This window comes from Canis lupus, chromosome 36 (genome assembly GCF_003254725.2).
Source record: "Canis lupus dingo isolate Sandy chromosome 36, ASM325472v2, whole genome shotgun sequence".
Classification (NCBI taxonomy): domain Eukaryota; kingdom Metazoa; phylum Chordata; class Mammalia; order Carnivora; family Canidae; genus Canis; species Canis lupus.
Window position 1 is genome coordinate 7,125,671 of NC_064278.1, and position 16,546 is coordinate 7,142,216.

Genomic DNA, 16,546 nt, shown 5'->3' on the forward strand with positions numbered 1-16,546 from the left:
ATCCTTCTTTATTCATGATAGGAATATCCACATGCTCTGTGAGAACTTTGCTTTTGAAGTGGTAGGAAAATTCAGTTCTTAATTATAGGTACCTTTATAACATATATAGTTGCAGCTGCACCAAAATTTCCCAAAGATATATTTTCTAGAATACTTCTCAGTGGAGAAGATGAAAAGCAAAGAAATTGGAGTTACTTGTGCAGGCTTTTTTCAGTTTTTGGTAAACTACTCTTGTCCCTCTGAGCCCCTGAATGGGAATGTAGGAATTTGGAGCTTTGTGTCTTGCGGTCTCAGGTAATTTTTGACATGCAGCATATTCTCTAGCATACAAAAAAAAAAAAAAAAAAAACTTTGTATGACATATAACTGCAAAACTCTAAGCAAGTGGAGCAGTTTTTCTTAACTAAACTCGACACTTCTAGCTGTATCTTCAGATCATGAGTTGTGGATCTCACAAAATATACTGGTTCTAACAGTAAAAGCAACAGCTATTTTTTGTTTACAAAATATTTTTCAGTCTTTTAAAGAAATTCAATTTCAACTAGAGAACATTTATAGAGTTATAAGTCTAAGAAAAACTCTCTTAAGACTCTAAACTTGAAAACCTAGGAACTTCAAGAAAAATATACTCAGGATGAGTCCAATTTGAGAAACAGTGAACTAAGGTGTTTAATTCTGTGATCTGATTCCAGTTTGCTGATTTGATTACAGACTGGACAAAGTTGTGATTTCTTAACCAGTTTCATGACTTTTCATTCTGACAGTAATGAAGTTTTCATTTTAAAAATTACAGATTGAATACTAGAAAAGAAACTTAGAGAGTATTTAGTATGAGCCCTTACTTCCTAGATATGTAAATTGAGGCTCAGAAAGATTTAAATGAAGTTATTCAGTAAATGAGGCATTTACCTCCTTACCATGGACTTCGAAAGCTGGGCTATGGGAGTATTAGAGACCTTGTATGTAACATAGTAGCTTCACATACTCATTCATTCATTTGTGCATTCAACAAATGTTTATTGAATGTCTGTTATGATATATAAGGTATTATTGAATCTACATCTTGGTGATCTTAAAATCAACAGGGCAAAGCTACTCTTTTTTTTTTTTTCAAAGTGAGAGAAATGCAATAATAAATTTCAAGTGTTGATAGTATTTTAAAAATAATAAGGCAGGTTAAGGGAAGACAGATGTTTAAGATAGTATGAGGTGACTTTTTTATACAGGATAGTGGGGAAAGGCATCTATCTCTAAGGAAATGAGAAACATAAACCATGCAAAGATAAGGAAAATAGCCTTTGAGGCAGAAGGACAGCAAATACATGGTGTTAGAATACTCCTTAGGTTTTATTAATATAAATTTAGGTGAATCCTTATTCAAGTTTAAGTTAATAAAATTCAATTTTAAGCTCATTAATTCTGAAGGTTTTTTGGTGAAATTGTTTCTTAAGACAAATGAAGGAAGTATCCTCCATACAGGAAAATAATTACTTTTTCTTTCTTTCTTTTTTTTTTTTTTTAGATGTTGCTAAATTTGCATAAGAAGAGTTGGATGGAAGGTTTGACACTTCAAGACTACAGTGAACACTGTAAACATAATGAATCAGTGGTAAAAGAGATGTTGGAATTAGCCAAGAATTACAATAAGGTGAAAGTTACTTCCAATATTTTTTACTTATAATCTTTGGAATACGTATGATTAGATGCCAAACATGGCATAAATATATATATATAGTTAAAAATAGAGTGGCCTGTTTTATAGATCAGATTAAATATTTTGGACTTTGCAGGTCATCCAGTCTGTTGGCAGCTATTCAACTCTGCTGTCATAGTATAAAAGTAGACTTAGACAATAAATAATGGAGTGAGTGAGCCCGTGTTTCAGCAAAACTTTATTTAATAAAACAAGTAGCTGGCTAGATTTGGCCCATGGGCTGTAGTTTGCCAATCCTATTATAGACTATATAAAATAGTTTTACATTTGAAATCTCTTCATTATCAGAGGGCTTTTTCTTGGAAGGGAAAGAGAAACAAGAAGATATAGGATAATAACAATAGCATTTAATACTTCTGTATGTAGTTTAGTTTATGAACTTTTCTTTTTTTCATTTAATAAGTGTCTATTGAAAACCTGCTATGTGCCAGGCACTGGGGATATGGTAAGAAGCAAGAGTTGTCTTCACAGAACTTATTTTCTGGTAGGGAAAACAGAATAAACAAAAAAACACAGTATAAAAATATATTGTGATTGATGCTATAATAAATAAATAAGATGATGTAATGAAGAATAACTAGGGGAGATCACTTTATATGAGGATGTTTAAAAAGTTACATTTTGTAGAATCTCCTGAAAATATTTATTGTGGGCTAAAATACATGTGGCCATAATATTTTCGTTCATAACTCTATTCTTTTACAATTCTGAAATTGAAAAAAAAATACTTGAGCTACGACTTAAAATGTATCTTCTGTGTTGTAGTAGTTTCCAAGGGCTGTCATAACAAACTACCATAAACTGGGTGGGTTTTTTTGTTTGTTTTGTTTTGTTTTTAAATTTTTTTTTTTAATTTATTTATGATAGGCACACAGTGAGAGAGAGGGATTGGCAGAGACACAGGCAGAGGGAGAAGCAGGCTCCATGCACCGGAAGCCTGACGTGGGATTTGATCCTGGGTCTCCAGGATCGCGCCCTGGGCCAAAGGCAGGCGCTAAACCGCTGCGCCACCCAGGGATCCCTGTTTTGTTTTGTTTTTAAAGATTTTATTTATTTATTCATGAGAGACACACACACACAGAGAGAGGCAGAGACACAGGCAGAGGGAGAAGCAGGCTCGATGCAGGGAGCCCTACATGGGACTCAGTCCCTGGTTTTTAGGATCACACCCCAGGCCAAAGGTGTTGCTAAACCACTGAGCCACCCAGGCTGCCCTAAACTGGGTGTTTTAAAACAAATATATTCCATCATGATTATTGAGGCTATAAGTCCAAAATCAAGGTAGTAGCAGGGCTGTGCTCCCTCTGAAGCTAGTCCCAGGCTTTCTTCAGTTTGTGACAGCTTAACTCCAATGTCTAACTAAGGTTAGGATTTCAACATATTGTGTGTGTGGGGGGGGGGGGGGGGGGCGCGACACCATGATTCAACCCATAACATATATTTTCCAGCTTTCTTGACCAAAAACCCACATGAAGAATAGATTTTACATTTTGACCCAGTACATGCAAATGTATATGTGTGTATATAGCAACAAAAGTTTTATAAAATAATATTTACCCTTATTACATATGATACTGTTTTTTCCCATTTAACTCAATTTTATGGTTTCAATTATATATGCATATTATATACACATACATAGAGCTTACAACCCATTAATGTATTGATAGCCTGTAGTTTATAAAACATACAGATTATACACTGTTTTTTTTTCCTTTTTTTTTACAAATGTTTATTGGATATCTCCTATACAAGTTGCAGTGGGAAACAGGGATCTTTCCTTCATTTATAGGAAAGCAGAGTCAGTAAAAAATAGTTCACAAATGAACCAGAATTGGTGTGTTCCTTGACATACACAATTTGTCCACAGACCAGCTGTGTCAGTATCACCTGGGATCTTGTTATAAATGCAGGTGCTCATATCTACTGGATTAGAATCTACATTTTATCAAGATTTCCAGGAGATTTGTATACAAGTTAGAAGTTAGCAAACACTGCCCTAGAAAAGTCCAATCATACTGAAGTCCTGTAGAAATTCAAAGGCAGGGATCCCTGGGTGGTGCAGCGGTTTGGCGCCTGCCTTTGGCCCAGGGCGCGATCCTGGAGACCCGGGATCAAATCCCACATCGGGCTCCCAGTGCATGGAGCCTGCTTCTCCCTCTGCCTGTGTCTCTGCCTCTCTCTCTCTCTCTCTCTCTCTCTCTGTGTGTGACTATCATAAATAAAAAAAAAAAAAAAAAGAAAGAAAGAAATTCAAAGGCACTTGCTTTTAGTCGTGGGAGTCCTAGGATGCTGTCTTAGAGATAACAGCAATTTACTTTTTAAAGATTATTTATTTATTTATTCATGAGAGACAGAGAGAGTCAGAGACATAGGCAGAGGGAGAAGCAGGCTCCATGCAGGGAGCCCGATGTGGAACTTGATCCCGGGTCTCCAGGATCAGGCTCTGGGCTGAAGGTGACACTAAACCCCTGAGCCACCCGGGCTGCCCGAGATAACAGCATTTGAAGTAGGCCTTAAAGCTTGAATAAGATTGGACATACAGAGAAATGTTACCGTAGGCAAAATAAATGTTACGAGCAAAAAGAGGAGACAGAAAAGGCAAAGATACCTTTAGGAAACTGTGTTTGTCTTAAATATATAATCTATGAGGGTAAATAGGGGAGAATAGTTTTTTAAAGTTACTGAAATCAAATAACAGGGCCTGGACTATCAGGATAGAGTTATTTTGGACCAGGAGCATGATACACCCATAACCCGGCTCTAGAATGTAATTTGACAACAGTATAGGAGTACGCTGTAGGAGGAGATTTGAACTGGAGGTTTTTTGTTTTTTTTTTTTAAGATTTTATTTATTTATTCATGAGAGACACACACAGAGAGGGGCAGAGACACAGGCAGAGGGAGAAGCAGGCTCCATGCAGGGAGCCCGACGTGGGACCCGATCCCAATTGCGGGACTCCAGGATCACGCTCCGGGCCGAAGGTGGCGCCAAACCGCTGAGCCACCAGGGTTGCCCCACGAAATGGAGGTTCTGTTTAGAAGCTTATTGTTACCTAAGCAAAGGGTATTAGGTACCTGTTTTACTGCAGTGGCATTGGGAACAGAGGCATCAGTAACCAAATAAAACATGGCACCCGTTGGATGGATGAAGTAAAAGGAGGAGGAGGATCAAGGATGAATTCAGGGTTCCCTGCCAAGGTGACTATAAGTATGTTAGTACTGTTAAATTTTTCCAATTTTTAGAAGTTGAAGGATTGAGAAAGGAGATAGAATTCTATTTTAAATAAGCAGTGGAAATATAGGGCTAAAAATTATGGTAGAGGCTAGAGCTTAAGATTTTGGAGACAGTTAAAATTGATTTTGGTTGTCACACCAAAAAGTAATATTTCTCTTTTTACATTAAACACATCTTACCAAAATAAATATTAGCCAAGAGACAGTGTATAAAATTTGCCACGTGTAGCAGGAAGTCTCTGGAGAGAGCTTAGATTTGAAAAAATGTTGATGGGCCCATACAAACAAATTCCAACAGAATTGGGTCTGGCTTTGAAGAGCATGCCCTGATTTATATGTAGTGTTCCAGCTGGAAATCTCGGTTGATTCTAGATTATAGGGGAAAAAATTCCTTTAATGTTTCTAGTATATGTTTTCATATTGTGATATTAAAGAGAGAGACGTAGTTTATCATACTTAGAACAGTTATTAACCTTTTATACATTAGTGACTTAAGTAATATTATTCAGCAGACTGTAGGAATGGCTTTCATTTCTCTGTAACATTGCAAGTTTAAGTAAATTCATATTGGTACCACTGCCAGGAAATAACCTATTTATGGTTACTGCTGCCCATCCACAGAAGTTTTTCCTATTTTACAGTTTTAAAAAATCTCTGTAGTACTCAAAAACTTGTAAGGTTTGGTTATAAAATGAAAACAATGTGTAAGCTGTGATATGAAGGAGTCCAAATTTGAGAATGTAATTCCCTCTGTGATTGAAAGAGAATGTGGTGGAGTTTTTAGTAACACTTAAAATATAAAAAGAAAGGCCCATGCTACCAATTCTTCGTAGTATTCTTTTTAATTGGTTGGTGTTTTAAACTAAGGTAATTACCGTTAGGTGCCAGTTAGCTCCTAAAGTGAAAGAAGATTAGAAAATAATTAAATTCCTTTGTCCCAACTTTTCTATTTCAAGTCTGAATTCCACACAGAGATTCTGCTTCATTACTAGTCATGATTTCCCTAATTACTGAACTACAACACCCACACTCTGTTATTCCAGATCTCCTAATTTATTCATGCTAAGATTGCATCAAATTTTAAATTATTGATAATATTTGATTGCATATTTGTAAGTGAATGTGGAAGTGAAAAATGAATTGTAGAAGAGTATTTTAAGAATAACATAGAGACATAAAAATTTGCCTTGTTTTCAAACATGTAGTCCTGTAAATTCTGAGATGTGACAGTTTGCCTTTCAGATAGAAATAGTGCCTGCTCTGTAACCTGAAAGAAAATTCAGGTACATTTTATATATATATATATATATATATACTTTTTTACATATAAAACATAATTATATGATTGCATTTGGTTTACTAGAGTAGCTATTTTAAGTAGGAAAATGTTTTATGCTAGTGCAATAAGATAAGAAAAACAAAATAAAATGTAAATATTGGGGAAACCAGGGCAGATTATCATTATTTAACTATGATAGGATATGTTTGCAATCAAACAGAAACCTAAGAGACTAAACTAGAAAACTGTTAGAATTGTTACAATAGAGAATTATGTAGGTCGTAACCAAGCAGTTACATAGGCTGAAACCAGTTGAAAAATATAATAGGCAAATCATGTCACAGCATCCAAAATTGCAAAATACTTAGAAATAATTACCATAAGAAATGTATAAATGTGTATGACTTATTTGAATAATACTAAAAACAATTGTGAATAGATTCCTTTGTTTCCAAATAGGGAGATTCAATATTGTAAAGCTAATGTCAGGTTTTCGAAAGATTACTTTAATGCTAGTAACAATATCAGTGAGGTTTTAAAGTTTTGATAACTTGACAGTAAAGTTTATCTGCAATAAAAATAATAACATTTATTGAATGCTTGTTAGGAGTCAGACTGGGAGAAAATATTTGTACTGGTAACAGAGAAAGGGCTAGTATCCAAAAACTGTGTAATATCCAAATAATCCCTATAAAATTGTTTTAAAAATTAATAATTTGGACAAAACAGCTAGAAAACTGAAGACAAATGGCATATAAACATGGGAAAAAAAGTTCAACCTTATTAAATGGTCAAAGAAAAAAATTATAAGTAGAATTTTTTTTTTCTTTCAAATATAAAAAACAATTTGGGAAAATGCGTCACTGGTGGGTAAGTAAAGTGACATAACATTTTTGGAGGCCATCTTTCAATTTTAAATGCATATAAGTTTTTAACATGTTCTCTTTTAAAGGTTTATTATGAAGAATAAAATTCTACAAGTACCAACTTAGAGAAATATTTACAGCTCGCTATTATATAAAAAATTAAATTGTAGAACAATATGAAAAGTTCCTACTGTCTTACCTTCTCTTTTCAAAGATACCTATCTCACATTTATCTCAACATACTATGTTGATAACACTGTCTGCTCAAGGGTGGAAAGTAGGGGAATGATATATTTTAGGTAAATCTTAAATAATTTTCAGTTTTTGCATTAACCGGGTGTTACTTCTATCTAAGATTGTGTTAGCTCAAAGAGGCAATGGTTTCCTCAAGATAGAAATGTAGGTCTCTTGCAACTCAAGGCCAGTATGAAACTTTGAAGTCATCATGGACCCAGATTCCTTCCTTTTTTTTTTTTAACTTTTGGTAAAGATTTATTTATTTATTTGAGAGAGAGCTTGCACGTGAGCATGTGGGAGGAGGTCGCAGAGGTAGAGAGAATTTCAGACTCTGAGCTGAACACGAAGTCTCACACAGGGCTCTGTCTCACAACCTTGAGATCATACCTGAGCCGAAACAAAGAGTCGGAAGCTCAATGGACTGAACCACCCAGGTGACCCAAACCCAGATTCCTTCTATCTTTTGCTCCACTACCATTATATTGGCTTCCATCCTGTAGATATCCTCATGATTCAGGGTCATTGCTAGAGCTTTAGCATCCCATCTGAGTTCCCAGCAACAGGTAAAAAAGGTAGGGCAAAAGCGGGGAATACTTCCCAGCTAAATCAGTTCCTTTCACAATCCTTTTCGTAAGTCCTACCCAGCAGCACTTCTGACTATATTTCATTGGCAGAACTCAAGTGGACACACTTTGCTTTGAGAAAGGCTGTATAGTGTGGTCTTTTACCTAGGAACATCACTGTCTTTAATAAAATCAGGGTTATATTACCAAAGAAGAAGGGGAAGAGAAATGTTGGGTAGGCATCAAATAGATTCTGCCATAGAAATTTTTCCAACAAGCTGAACTATAATTTCTATTATGTGTGCATATGCAAACATAGGATCTTTATTATGTGTCCCTGTTTTGTGTAATTACACTTTAAAATTGAATTCCCTGTAAGATTTTTAGAAAGAACTTATGCGCTATTCAGGCCACTTATTAAATCATGGATTTGGCTTAATTATTATTCAGGATGTGTCATTAAAAACTAATCTAATCATTTCCTAAATTGTCATGAATGTTGCTTCAAGGTCTTTGGAGATAGTACAGTTGAATTCACATTGCTTATTGGCCGTATGGCTAAATGTGTCTGCATCAGTCTTTGTGTACGCTCCATTTTTGTATATTTCATTCTGCATTGCAGTTTGAGATTTATAGACAAGTAAAGCCCAAATATGAGCTCCTTGAAGAGCAAAAACTATCTTATTCAGAACGAGTGATTATTAAATATATAAAATGAAAATTCTGCTGTTGAGGACAGGTATAGAATGTACTGGAATGTTATAAGCTATTCCAAAAGGAGAGTTAGAAATATTTTTTTTATAATAGAAGTATTCCTGGAATTAACATATAGTTCCTTAAAAGGAGGGGGGTGCCTAATTTCTGCATAAGTAAAATGTAGATTAACTACTTCACTGGGATGTTTTAAGGATTCAGTAAATTAATATACTGATAGTGGTAGGAAAGCCAATTTTATGTTCTCCATACTTACACATCTTATCCTGTCTCAGATTTCTAATTGTTTCATGTTTGTTAATTTTGCTTTCCCAAGTACGTTTTATAAAAGTCGTTTCTTTAAACTCATTCTCTACCACCTTAACCTAGTAATGTGATTTTCGGTTATATAGTCATATACTAAGATTGACTTCATCGACTTCACAGAAAATCAGGAAAGAAGTGAAATGCATTATCTTAACATTCACTAGTGCAGAGCTTGTTTAATGGTGAAAGAAATTACCATATTTTTTATGGTAATTTTTGGAAATTTAGAAAGCATGTCCTTAAATGGGAGCATGGCATGTTATAGAGTGAAGAAATTTAACATTTCAAAGGAAAAAGAAGCCTCCCAAGGACCAGAGAAGTAGGAAGTGGAATGAGAGACATGACATCATAAAACCAGAGAGGTTAAAGGATTAGAAGAGAAAACAGGTATTGGAGAAACTCTTAAAGGTGTTCAGAAAGTTCAAGAAAATGGAGTTTGTTGAAATTTACCTGGTGGAGATCCTTAAAAAGGTGTTAATGAAGTGCAGAGAATCCAGTCCGTATCTGTTGAAGGGAAAATTAAATGGTAGAATTTGAGATAAAGGTTTTCCATTTAAGAAATTTGACCATTACCAGAAGACAGAGAATGAAGTTAATTGGGTTTCATAAAAGCCTCTTTAAGATGGGGGTACGTCTGATGGGATTATGATAACATAACAGACCAAATTCTAGGAATTTCTTAGAACTGTGCAGACCGTGCATGATGGGATAGCCATCTGGGGGTCTTTGTTGATAAACTGTTAAAAACGTTTCTAGTGTGAATAGCCACAAACATTTTCAGTGCTTTTTTGTTGGTTGAGTAAACCGAAGAGCATGAATGCAAAAGCAAAATTTGATGCCAAATCACAGAAGTTGCCATAAACACAGAAGTTCCCCTAGTGAGGACACTGCCTGTGCCTGAATTTCATTTGTTTCTGCTGCTACCATTTCTTAATTTTTCCTGGTGACTAGCCAGATTAGAACTATGAATGAAGACTGGTCTTGCGCAGATGGTAGATGAGATATAGGTGACCTAGGTAAGTGAAGAAAATACTTAGGGGTTCGATGTGATGATCGGGTCTCATCTGGTCTATCTTAGAATGAAAGAGATGTGCTTATTCTTTGTCATGGGGGTTTGCAACCTTAGTATATGCCTAAATCTACAGCTGCTCCTCATTTTCCAGATGGCATCTATGGCTGAGAGTACTTTTTACCATCTGCACTTCTCAAAGAGTTTGTGAACTCTCTCTTTTAATTATTGGAAATGGAAAAACTAATTGGTAAAGTGGTTAAATGATGTAAAAGATTTTTAAAATTAAGTTAGAGCTTTTCACATTCTATTTAACCTTTTAAATAAGATCAATGCTTTAAATGCTTTTTGACTTCCATCTTTGCATACCTGCCATCTTTGATATTTGCAGTACTCCAAAATACTTTGTAATAACTATTTTGTCTATTGACTGACATTTTGAGTCAGATTCCAAGATTCTTACCTCCCTCCAATACCGTACTGTGTTTTTGACATGAGCATAGAGCAACTAACACTGAATGAATGCAGAGTACAAACTTATTTGAATCGTTCCATTCATCTAATAATGTTTTCAAGTCGGTAAGGTATAGTCTCATGATTTGTAAAAGTAATTGAGAAAAACTTTTTAGGTGTTGCTCATGTTTCTATATATGTAAAGCATTGAGATAGCAGGAGGAGCAATTTCCCACTTAGGTAATACTTTTTTAACTAGCTGAGCATAATAGGAGTGACATCTGACTCTGAAAATGAACATATTCTCTAGAATTCCCTAGATTTGGACTGTTATTAGCTTTTATTTTTCCTTCCAGTTTTATGAGTCATAAATGTATTTTCTTAATGATGTGTTGTAAATAAGTATCCTCTAATAATCAGTAGTTACAGTACTTATTCACCATCTTTTCTCTTTAGGCAGGTTCTACTGGGGAAAATTCTCTAGATAGTTTGTCCATTTATAAAATTAGACACTTGCCATCTTTGCTCATTTTCAAGTTCTCTGTTTACAAAACTATTAAGAAGGTGTGAAATGCAGCCAAACTTCCCAGTTTATGGGAAATGTCTGATGATTGCATTTCCTACATGTTCATTGTTCACACATGAAGAAATTTGGCAGCTGCGAGATTATTAAGTTTAGAGTATCCAAATCTAACCCTCGCTGGGATTTTGGTTTCCTGCTTTCCACCCCCACCATCTCACCCCTTTTGTAATCATATTTGTGGTAAGTGCTGTGGTGTTATTTCTTAAGGTTGGTGATCCTTCAGTTTTCTTTGTTTTCCATTTATTGGATGCTATGAATAAATCCTAGACCAGGAGTTCACCTGATAGAGCGCCCTGGCTTCAGACAGAAACATGCCCAAACTCCTCAGGAGGTTCCTTCTAACAAAGAGGTTTGATGGTAGTACCATTGTCGATAGAGGGAGGCAGTGATGGTAGCTAATCTCAATGCTGTCGTTATTTTGTAATTACTTGCTAGAAGATTTATGGTCATACACAAGATTTTATAGCTAACTGAAAATAGTAGAAAACAGTTTGTATATATTGTTGTGGTTGATTGAATTTTACTTAAGTTGGCTTTTAATCCAAGTTTTTTCCTGTTGAAAACTTCAGATGACTCTGTTTCTTCATGATTACTAAAGATCAGTTATGGAAAAGTGAGATTTTTTTCTGAATACATGTAGAGTTATGAAGGGAGAAAACCATATGATTTGTTAAGTGGATCAAAAGTCAGCAGCTCCTTTGATCCGATTAGCTGCTGATAGTTAACCGATAGATGGGTGTGCACAGGTTCAGGTGACAAGAAAGAGAAGACAAAGAAACGGGACTGGGGCAGAGGTGTGATGAAAGTAGGGCATGGAAGAGAAGACAGAGTGGACTGCTTATCATCAAGGTGCCATAAGCAGCTGCCTCAGGTACTGCTCTCCTCCACTGTAGCCATCCCTCAAAGAATTCTTTCGTAGTTTCCAGATGGCTAATACTACCATTTGGTGATCCAGTTTGACATACTCGATGTCTTTTACGTATTTCTGAAGTCTGTTTTCAAAATGATGGTGGTAGTAGTTTTTATGACACTGAAGGTGATTGTGAAGATTAGCAAACTTGCTTTTTTGTTTCATGAGTCATTTGAATAAAAGGTTCTGTGAATGGAAATTATGATCACCATTGCCTTCAGTGAGTATTCTGCAGTGGGAGAAGTAAATTTAGAATTTGAAAGTCTGTCCTTTGTGTTTCATTCACAGGCTGTAGAAGAAGAAGATAAGATGACACCTGAACAGCTGGCAATAAAGAATGTTGGCAAGCAGGTGAGCTATACCGTAATAGGTTATGCAGTCGCATAATAACGTGCTCTTGTAGAGTTAAAACTGTTTTAGGGCCAGTGTAATTTTTTTTCCTGTTTGTTCACTCTATATTTTTCTTTTGTCTTGTAAATATGATGTTAATTTTAAAGGCCACTGAATTACTTGATGTCAAATTCTCTTTGCCATACATCGTGAAGTCACAAATAGATCTGAGAGATACTATCTTTAGTGAAAACAATTTACTAGATATACATTAGGAGACTTATGTCCTGAGTTAGTTTTTAAAGTATTATTTTCACTTCAAATAATATTATTAGTAAAGATAACAGAATGGTAGATTTATTTCATATGTAAGTTTTTTTTAAATGATACAATTTGTCCATATGTAGGCTTCAGTATGTAGGTAGTGTTCCTGAGAAGGCTGAGAGCCCCCTTGGATTATAGCGAGTGAGGAGAAAGGGTTTTAAGTATTTGCTCTTTCACTTTTCCAAGATGAAATATATATTTTAGTTCCTATTTTCTGAGGGTTGGGGGAACACACCAACCAATTAAAAGAATCTACAGATTAATTAGACTGTTTTTTAAAGAATGTTGATTACATTTTTTTTCATTTCATGGAACATGGTTATCATATTGCTGATGTTGGCAGAATCTTGATATTTCAGATGCAAGACACTAAGCTGTCTTTGCTTTCAGCCATCCTACCATATGCTCTGATCCCATCACATCTCACAAGCTATGTAGGTTTGGGCCAGGACCATTCTTGGATGGGAAATCTCTAAGAATCACCCAGCTGCCACAAGAAGTAATGTAGATAACTGAGGGAAGTGTGTTACCAATTCACTACAGAACCAGTTACTCCCAACAGAGCAGTAGGGGCAAAGGTCTGACTTAAATATCATACTTAGTAAAATTAAATCTCACTACACCCTGAATATTACAATTTAAAAACAGCTAGAACACTACCCAGACAAAATGGAGTATGGTTCATCTTATTCTCTCATCCTGTGTGATCTGATCCAGTTACCTTGCTTTTTCCCACTACTTATTGTAGTCTAATATAAATTATTAGATCTCCGACTTGGAGCCTTGCACTTTATAGAACTCACTAACTGTTTTTGCAATAAATGACTCTGAGGCTACGATGTAGATTTTATTTAACAGCAACAAATAAAAGGTCTAAAATAAAAATGAAGCTGAAAAATATGTAATGGGCAAAGTTGAATAATCTTCAGAATCATTTTTTAAAATCTAGTACTTCACTGGTTTAGCCTATTGCGTGGCAAAAGCAAAAGCTGTCTGTAATGGAATCAGATCACTGTCTTTTTCTCCTGCCAGTCTTTCTCAGACACTTTCACCTAAAGTGTCCTAAGGCTTATTTTCTGAAATAAAGAAAATTTAATATGTGGTCTAGTTACTTGAAATTATTTGTAGCATGTTGTATCTCTGGATTGTTTAAGGAAATCAGGTATGTATTGAAATTGTAATTTAGAAAAGAACAGCCAAGAAATAATTCCATTGATGAGCATTTGTTTAAAGTAGGAGTCTTGGGTATTTAAGCAATACCCATACAAAAATAATGCTTTAATTGAGAGTTTTTTTATTGTGTGCAATATATATATGTATCTTTTTTTTTAAAGCTTTCACATTTAGCTGAAATACTTCATTCAGCTCAGCCTTAAACATAAATATAAATTAAGCATTCTAATTTAACTTCATTTATTACAGTGTTATTTTAAGCCTCATTTTTAACTCAGACATTTGAAATACAGATTCGATCAGGTTTCAGTTAAAAGATTGTACCTATATACTTTTCTGTGATATACTATTTTTTTCAAAATAGTTGCAGGAAATATGTATCCTTACCATTATTTCATACATATTATATACATGTAAAATATGTATATCTTAACATTGTATTTAAATTTTTAACAACACACAGTGACTTTTGATCCAGGAATATTTCCTGAGCCATTTAAAGCACCTTTTCTGAAATATCAAAATTGTACAGGAATTAAATTTAAATTAAAATTACAGAGGAAGTGATGAGAGAGAATTCACATTGAACTCTCACCTATTGGTATGTTTGTTTCGAGTAAAGAACCCACTCAGTCAACAAATATGAATGGCAGAAAATATGCATGCATACTTGGGCTTATGCACACTTATAAATGCTTATACTTTGTTTTTAAAAAATCAGATGCTGCGCCTGTATAGAATTCCTTGTTACTCTTTGTAATTTCTGGTCCAGAGTCGTAGCATTGATTGTGTAAATCAGTTTTTCATTGTGTAATCTATTATTTTATCAGGTACTTAATTTTTAAATACATTTAGAAATCCTGAGAATATAACAATATATTAGGAAAGTAGGAAAGTTAAATTGTAAGATAAATATAAATTTAGGTTTGGCTTTCTTTACCACTTTCAACTATTTACACTAAGTAATTCTTCTATCAGTAATGTGGTTCTTTTTTCTTTTTCTTTCCTTTCTTTTTGTTTTTTTTAATTTAGGACCCCAAACGTCATTTGGAGGAACATGTGGATGTCCTTATGACTTCAAATATTGTCCAGTGTTTAGCAGCTATGTTGGATACTGTCGTATTTAAATAAAACCATGCAAAAAGCTATTGGTGATACTTTCAGCGTATATTCCTCTATTGTTCCTAATGCTCAAAATCAAGGGACCTCTGAAGGTGTGTTTGGTTAAATGTAAGACATCTGGCATCATTTGCAGCACTGTAACACCTTCAGTCTCAGTTGTGCAATTACTTCTGTTTCTTTAGTCAGGGTCTTTGCAGATTCCAAAGTTGTATAAGAATACATCAAAGTGGACAAATTTTGTTAAGATCCCATTTAATATTTGAAGAAATCAGTAACACAAATATATTTTGATTGTTGCTTACAAAATAAAATACATTTACAATCTATGTCTCCTGAGGTTTTTTGGCACTGGGTGGAATTGACAGAATAACATTTGACAGTGCTCTAGAAATCTCACACAAAGATATGTTTCTCTTTGCAATGTAAGATCTGATAACACATAAAACATCAACGTGATAACAAAACTTCACAAATGTAAAATGATTGCCATTAAGGAGTTGTTGCCCCATTAGTGAGTAACCCAGAAAAAATGTTGACATATTTTATATCGTATAGTCAGTATCTTAACATATTATACTTTCCAGGGTTTCAGAGGAGTATGTTTAAGAAGAAAGAGGGGACAGTGTTAATTGAGACTTTATTATTTTTTTGAAGAGTACATTCTACCAATGCTGAGATTCCCTGGAAGTTGCCTGCTCCAAAGTCCACTAGACTTTATCCGCTAAGACAACCATAGGAGGTATATAATCTCTTCAAAACAAATTGAGAAAAGTCACCATAATGTGAATTTAATATCATGAGCACATAAGAAATAATTTTGTTACTGTTTTCTCTCATCTTTCTCAAATTAAAACTATGTTTTCTGATAAAGACAAAAATTTGACTAATGGCCCCTTTAACAGATGACCTTATCCCTCAACCTGTTTCTAACCCGACATACATGAGTAGCTGCCCCCATTGGTACTCATGGCACAGCACCATTCTTGGGTACAGCAAGGAGTATGCGAAAACATATGGAGACAGATTTAATTCTTATGTGTACCCTTTGTGAAAATATGGTAAAAATGTTTGTTTCTAAGACTTCATTAAAAGAAGGTTTTACTTGGGGACTTGGAATTTAGATTTAGCCTCTTAGGTGGTAGGAGTGACGTGATAGACCAAATTACTGTCCTGTTTGAACAATTCTAGGCTCTTACTGGTTGCCTAATGAATAGTTACCAGAAACTAAAAGAAATGGCTTAAATTCCCACCGTGTTTCACAGTCTCTTTTTTGGTGAAATAAGAGGTGTTCTGAGCATTTGCTTGTCCTGTGGCTTTTTCTTTTATATATAGTCATAGTATGTTTTATGTAGGACATGTAATATGTATTAATTTAATTGTTGACATTACAACAACTAACCATTATAATTAAAATATAAGTGGAAGTTAGCAGAAGTTTTCCTTTTGCCTAATTTAACCTTGTGTGCAGACTTTTTTTTGGATATGTGATTTTTCCCTTTACATAAAGAGGGTTCTATGATTTATTTCACAGCTATTCATTAGAGCTAGTCAAGATTTCTTTCCTACAATATGCCCTCAGAAGAAGGCCTCAATAATCTAAGGGTTATTCTCAACATTCCATTTGGAAAATTTTTTTGTTTTTCATCTTGGTCTCCTGAAAGCATCTCCTGAGAAGACTTATACAATGCCTGCCTTTTGCTCTTAGTTGATCACCTCTCACCCTGGA

The 16,546-nt window shown here is 34.7% G+C and overlaps 1 protein-coding gene across 3 annotated transcripts in view; it reads left to right on the forward strand.

The window, feature by feature from the left end:
* The window catches only part of PSMD14 (proteasome 26S subunit, non-ATPase 14), a 102,781-nt gene extending 87,635 nt beyond the window's left edge, over window positions 1–15,146 (forward strand). For all 3 annotated transcript variants that reach the window (XM_025471066.3, XM_035696878.2, XM_025471067.3), the window contains exons 10-12: window positions 1,523–1,648; window positions 12,160–12,222; window positions 14,731–15,146. In XM_025471066.3, the coding sequence (XP_025326851.1) occupies window positions 1,523–1,648; window positions 12,160–12,222; window positions 14,731–14,829 (288 nt within the window). In that variant the 3' untranslated portion in view covers window positions 14,830–15,146. The remainder of the gene's footprint in view (window positions 1–1,522; window positions 1,649–12,159; window positions 12,223–14,730) is intronic.
* Window positions 15,147–16,546: the final 1,400 nt, after the last annotated feature.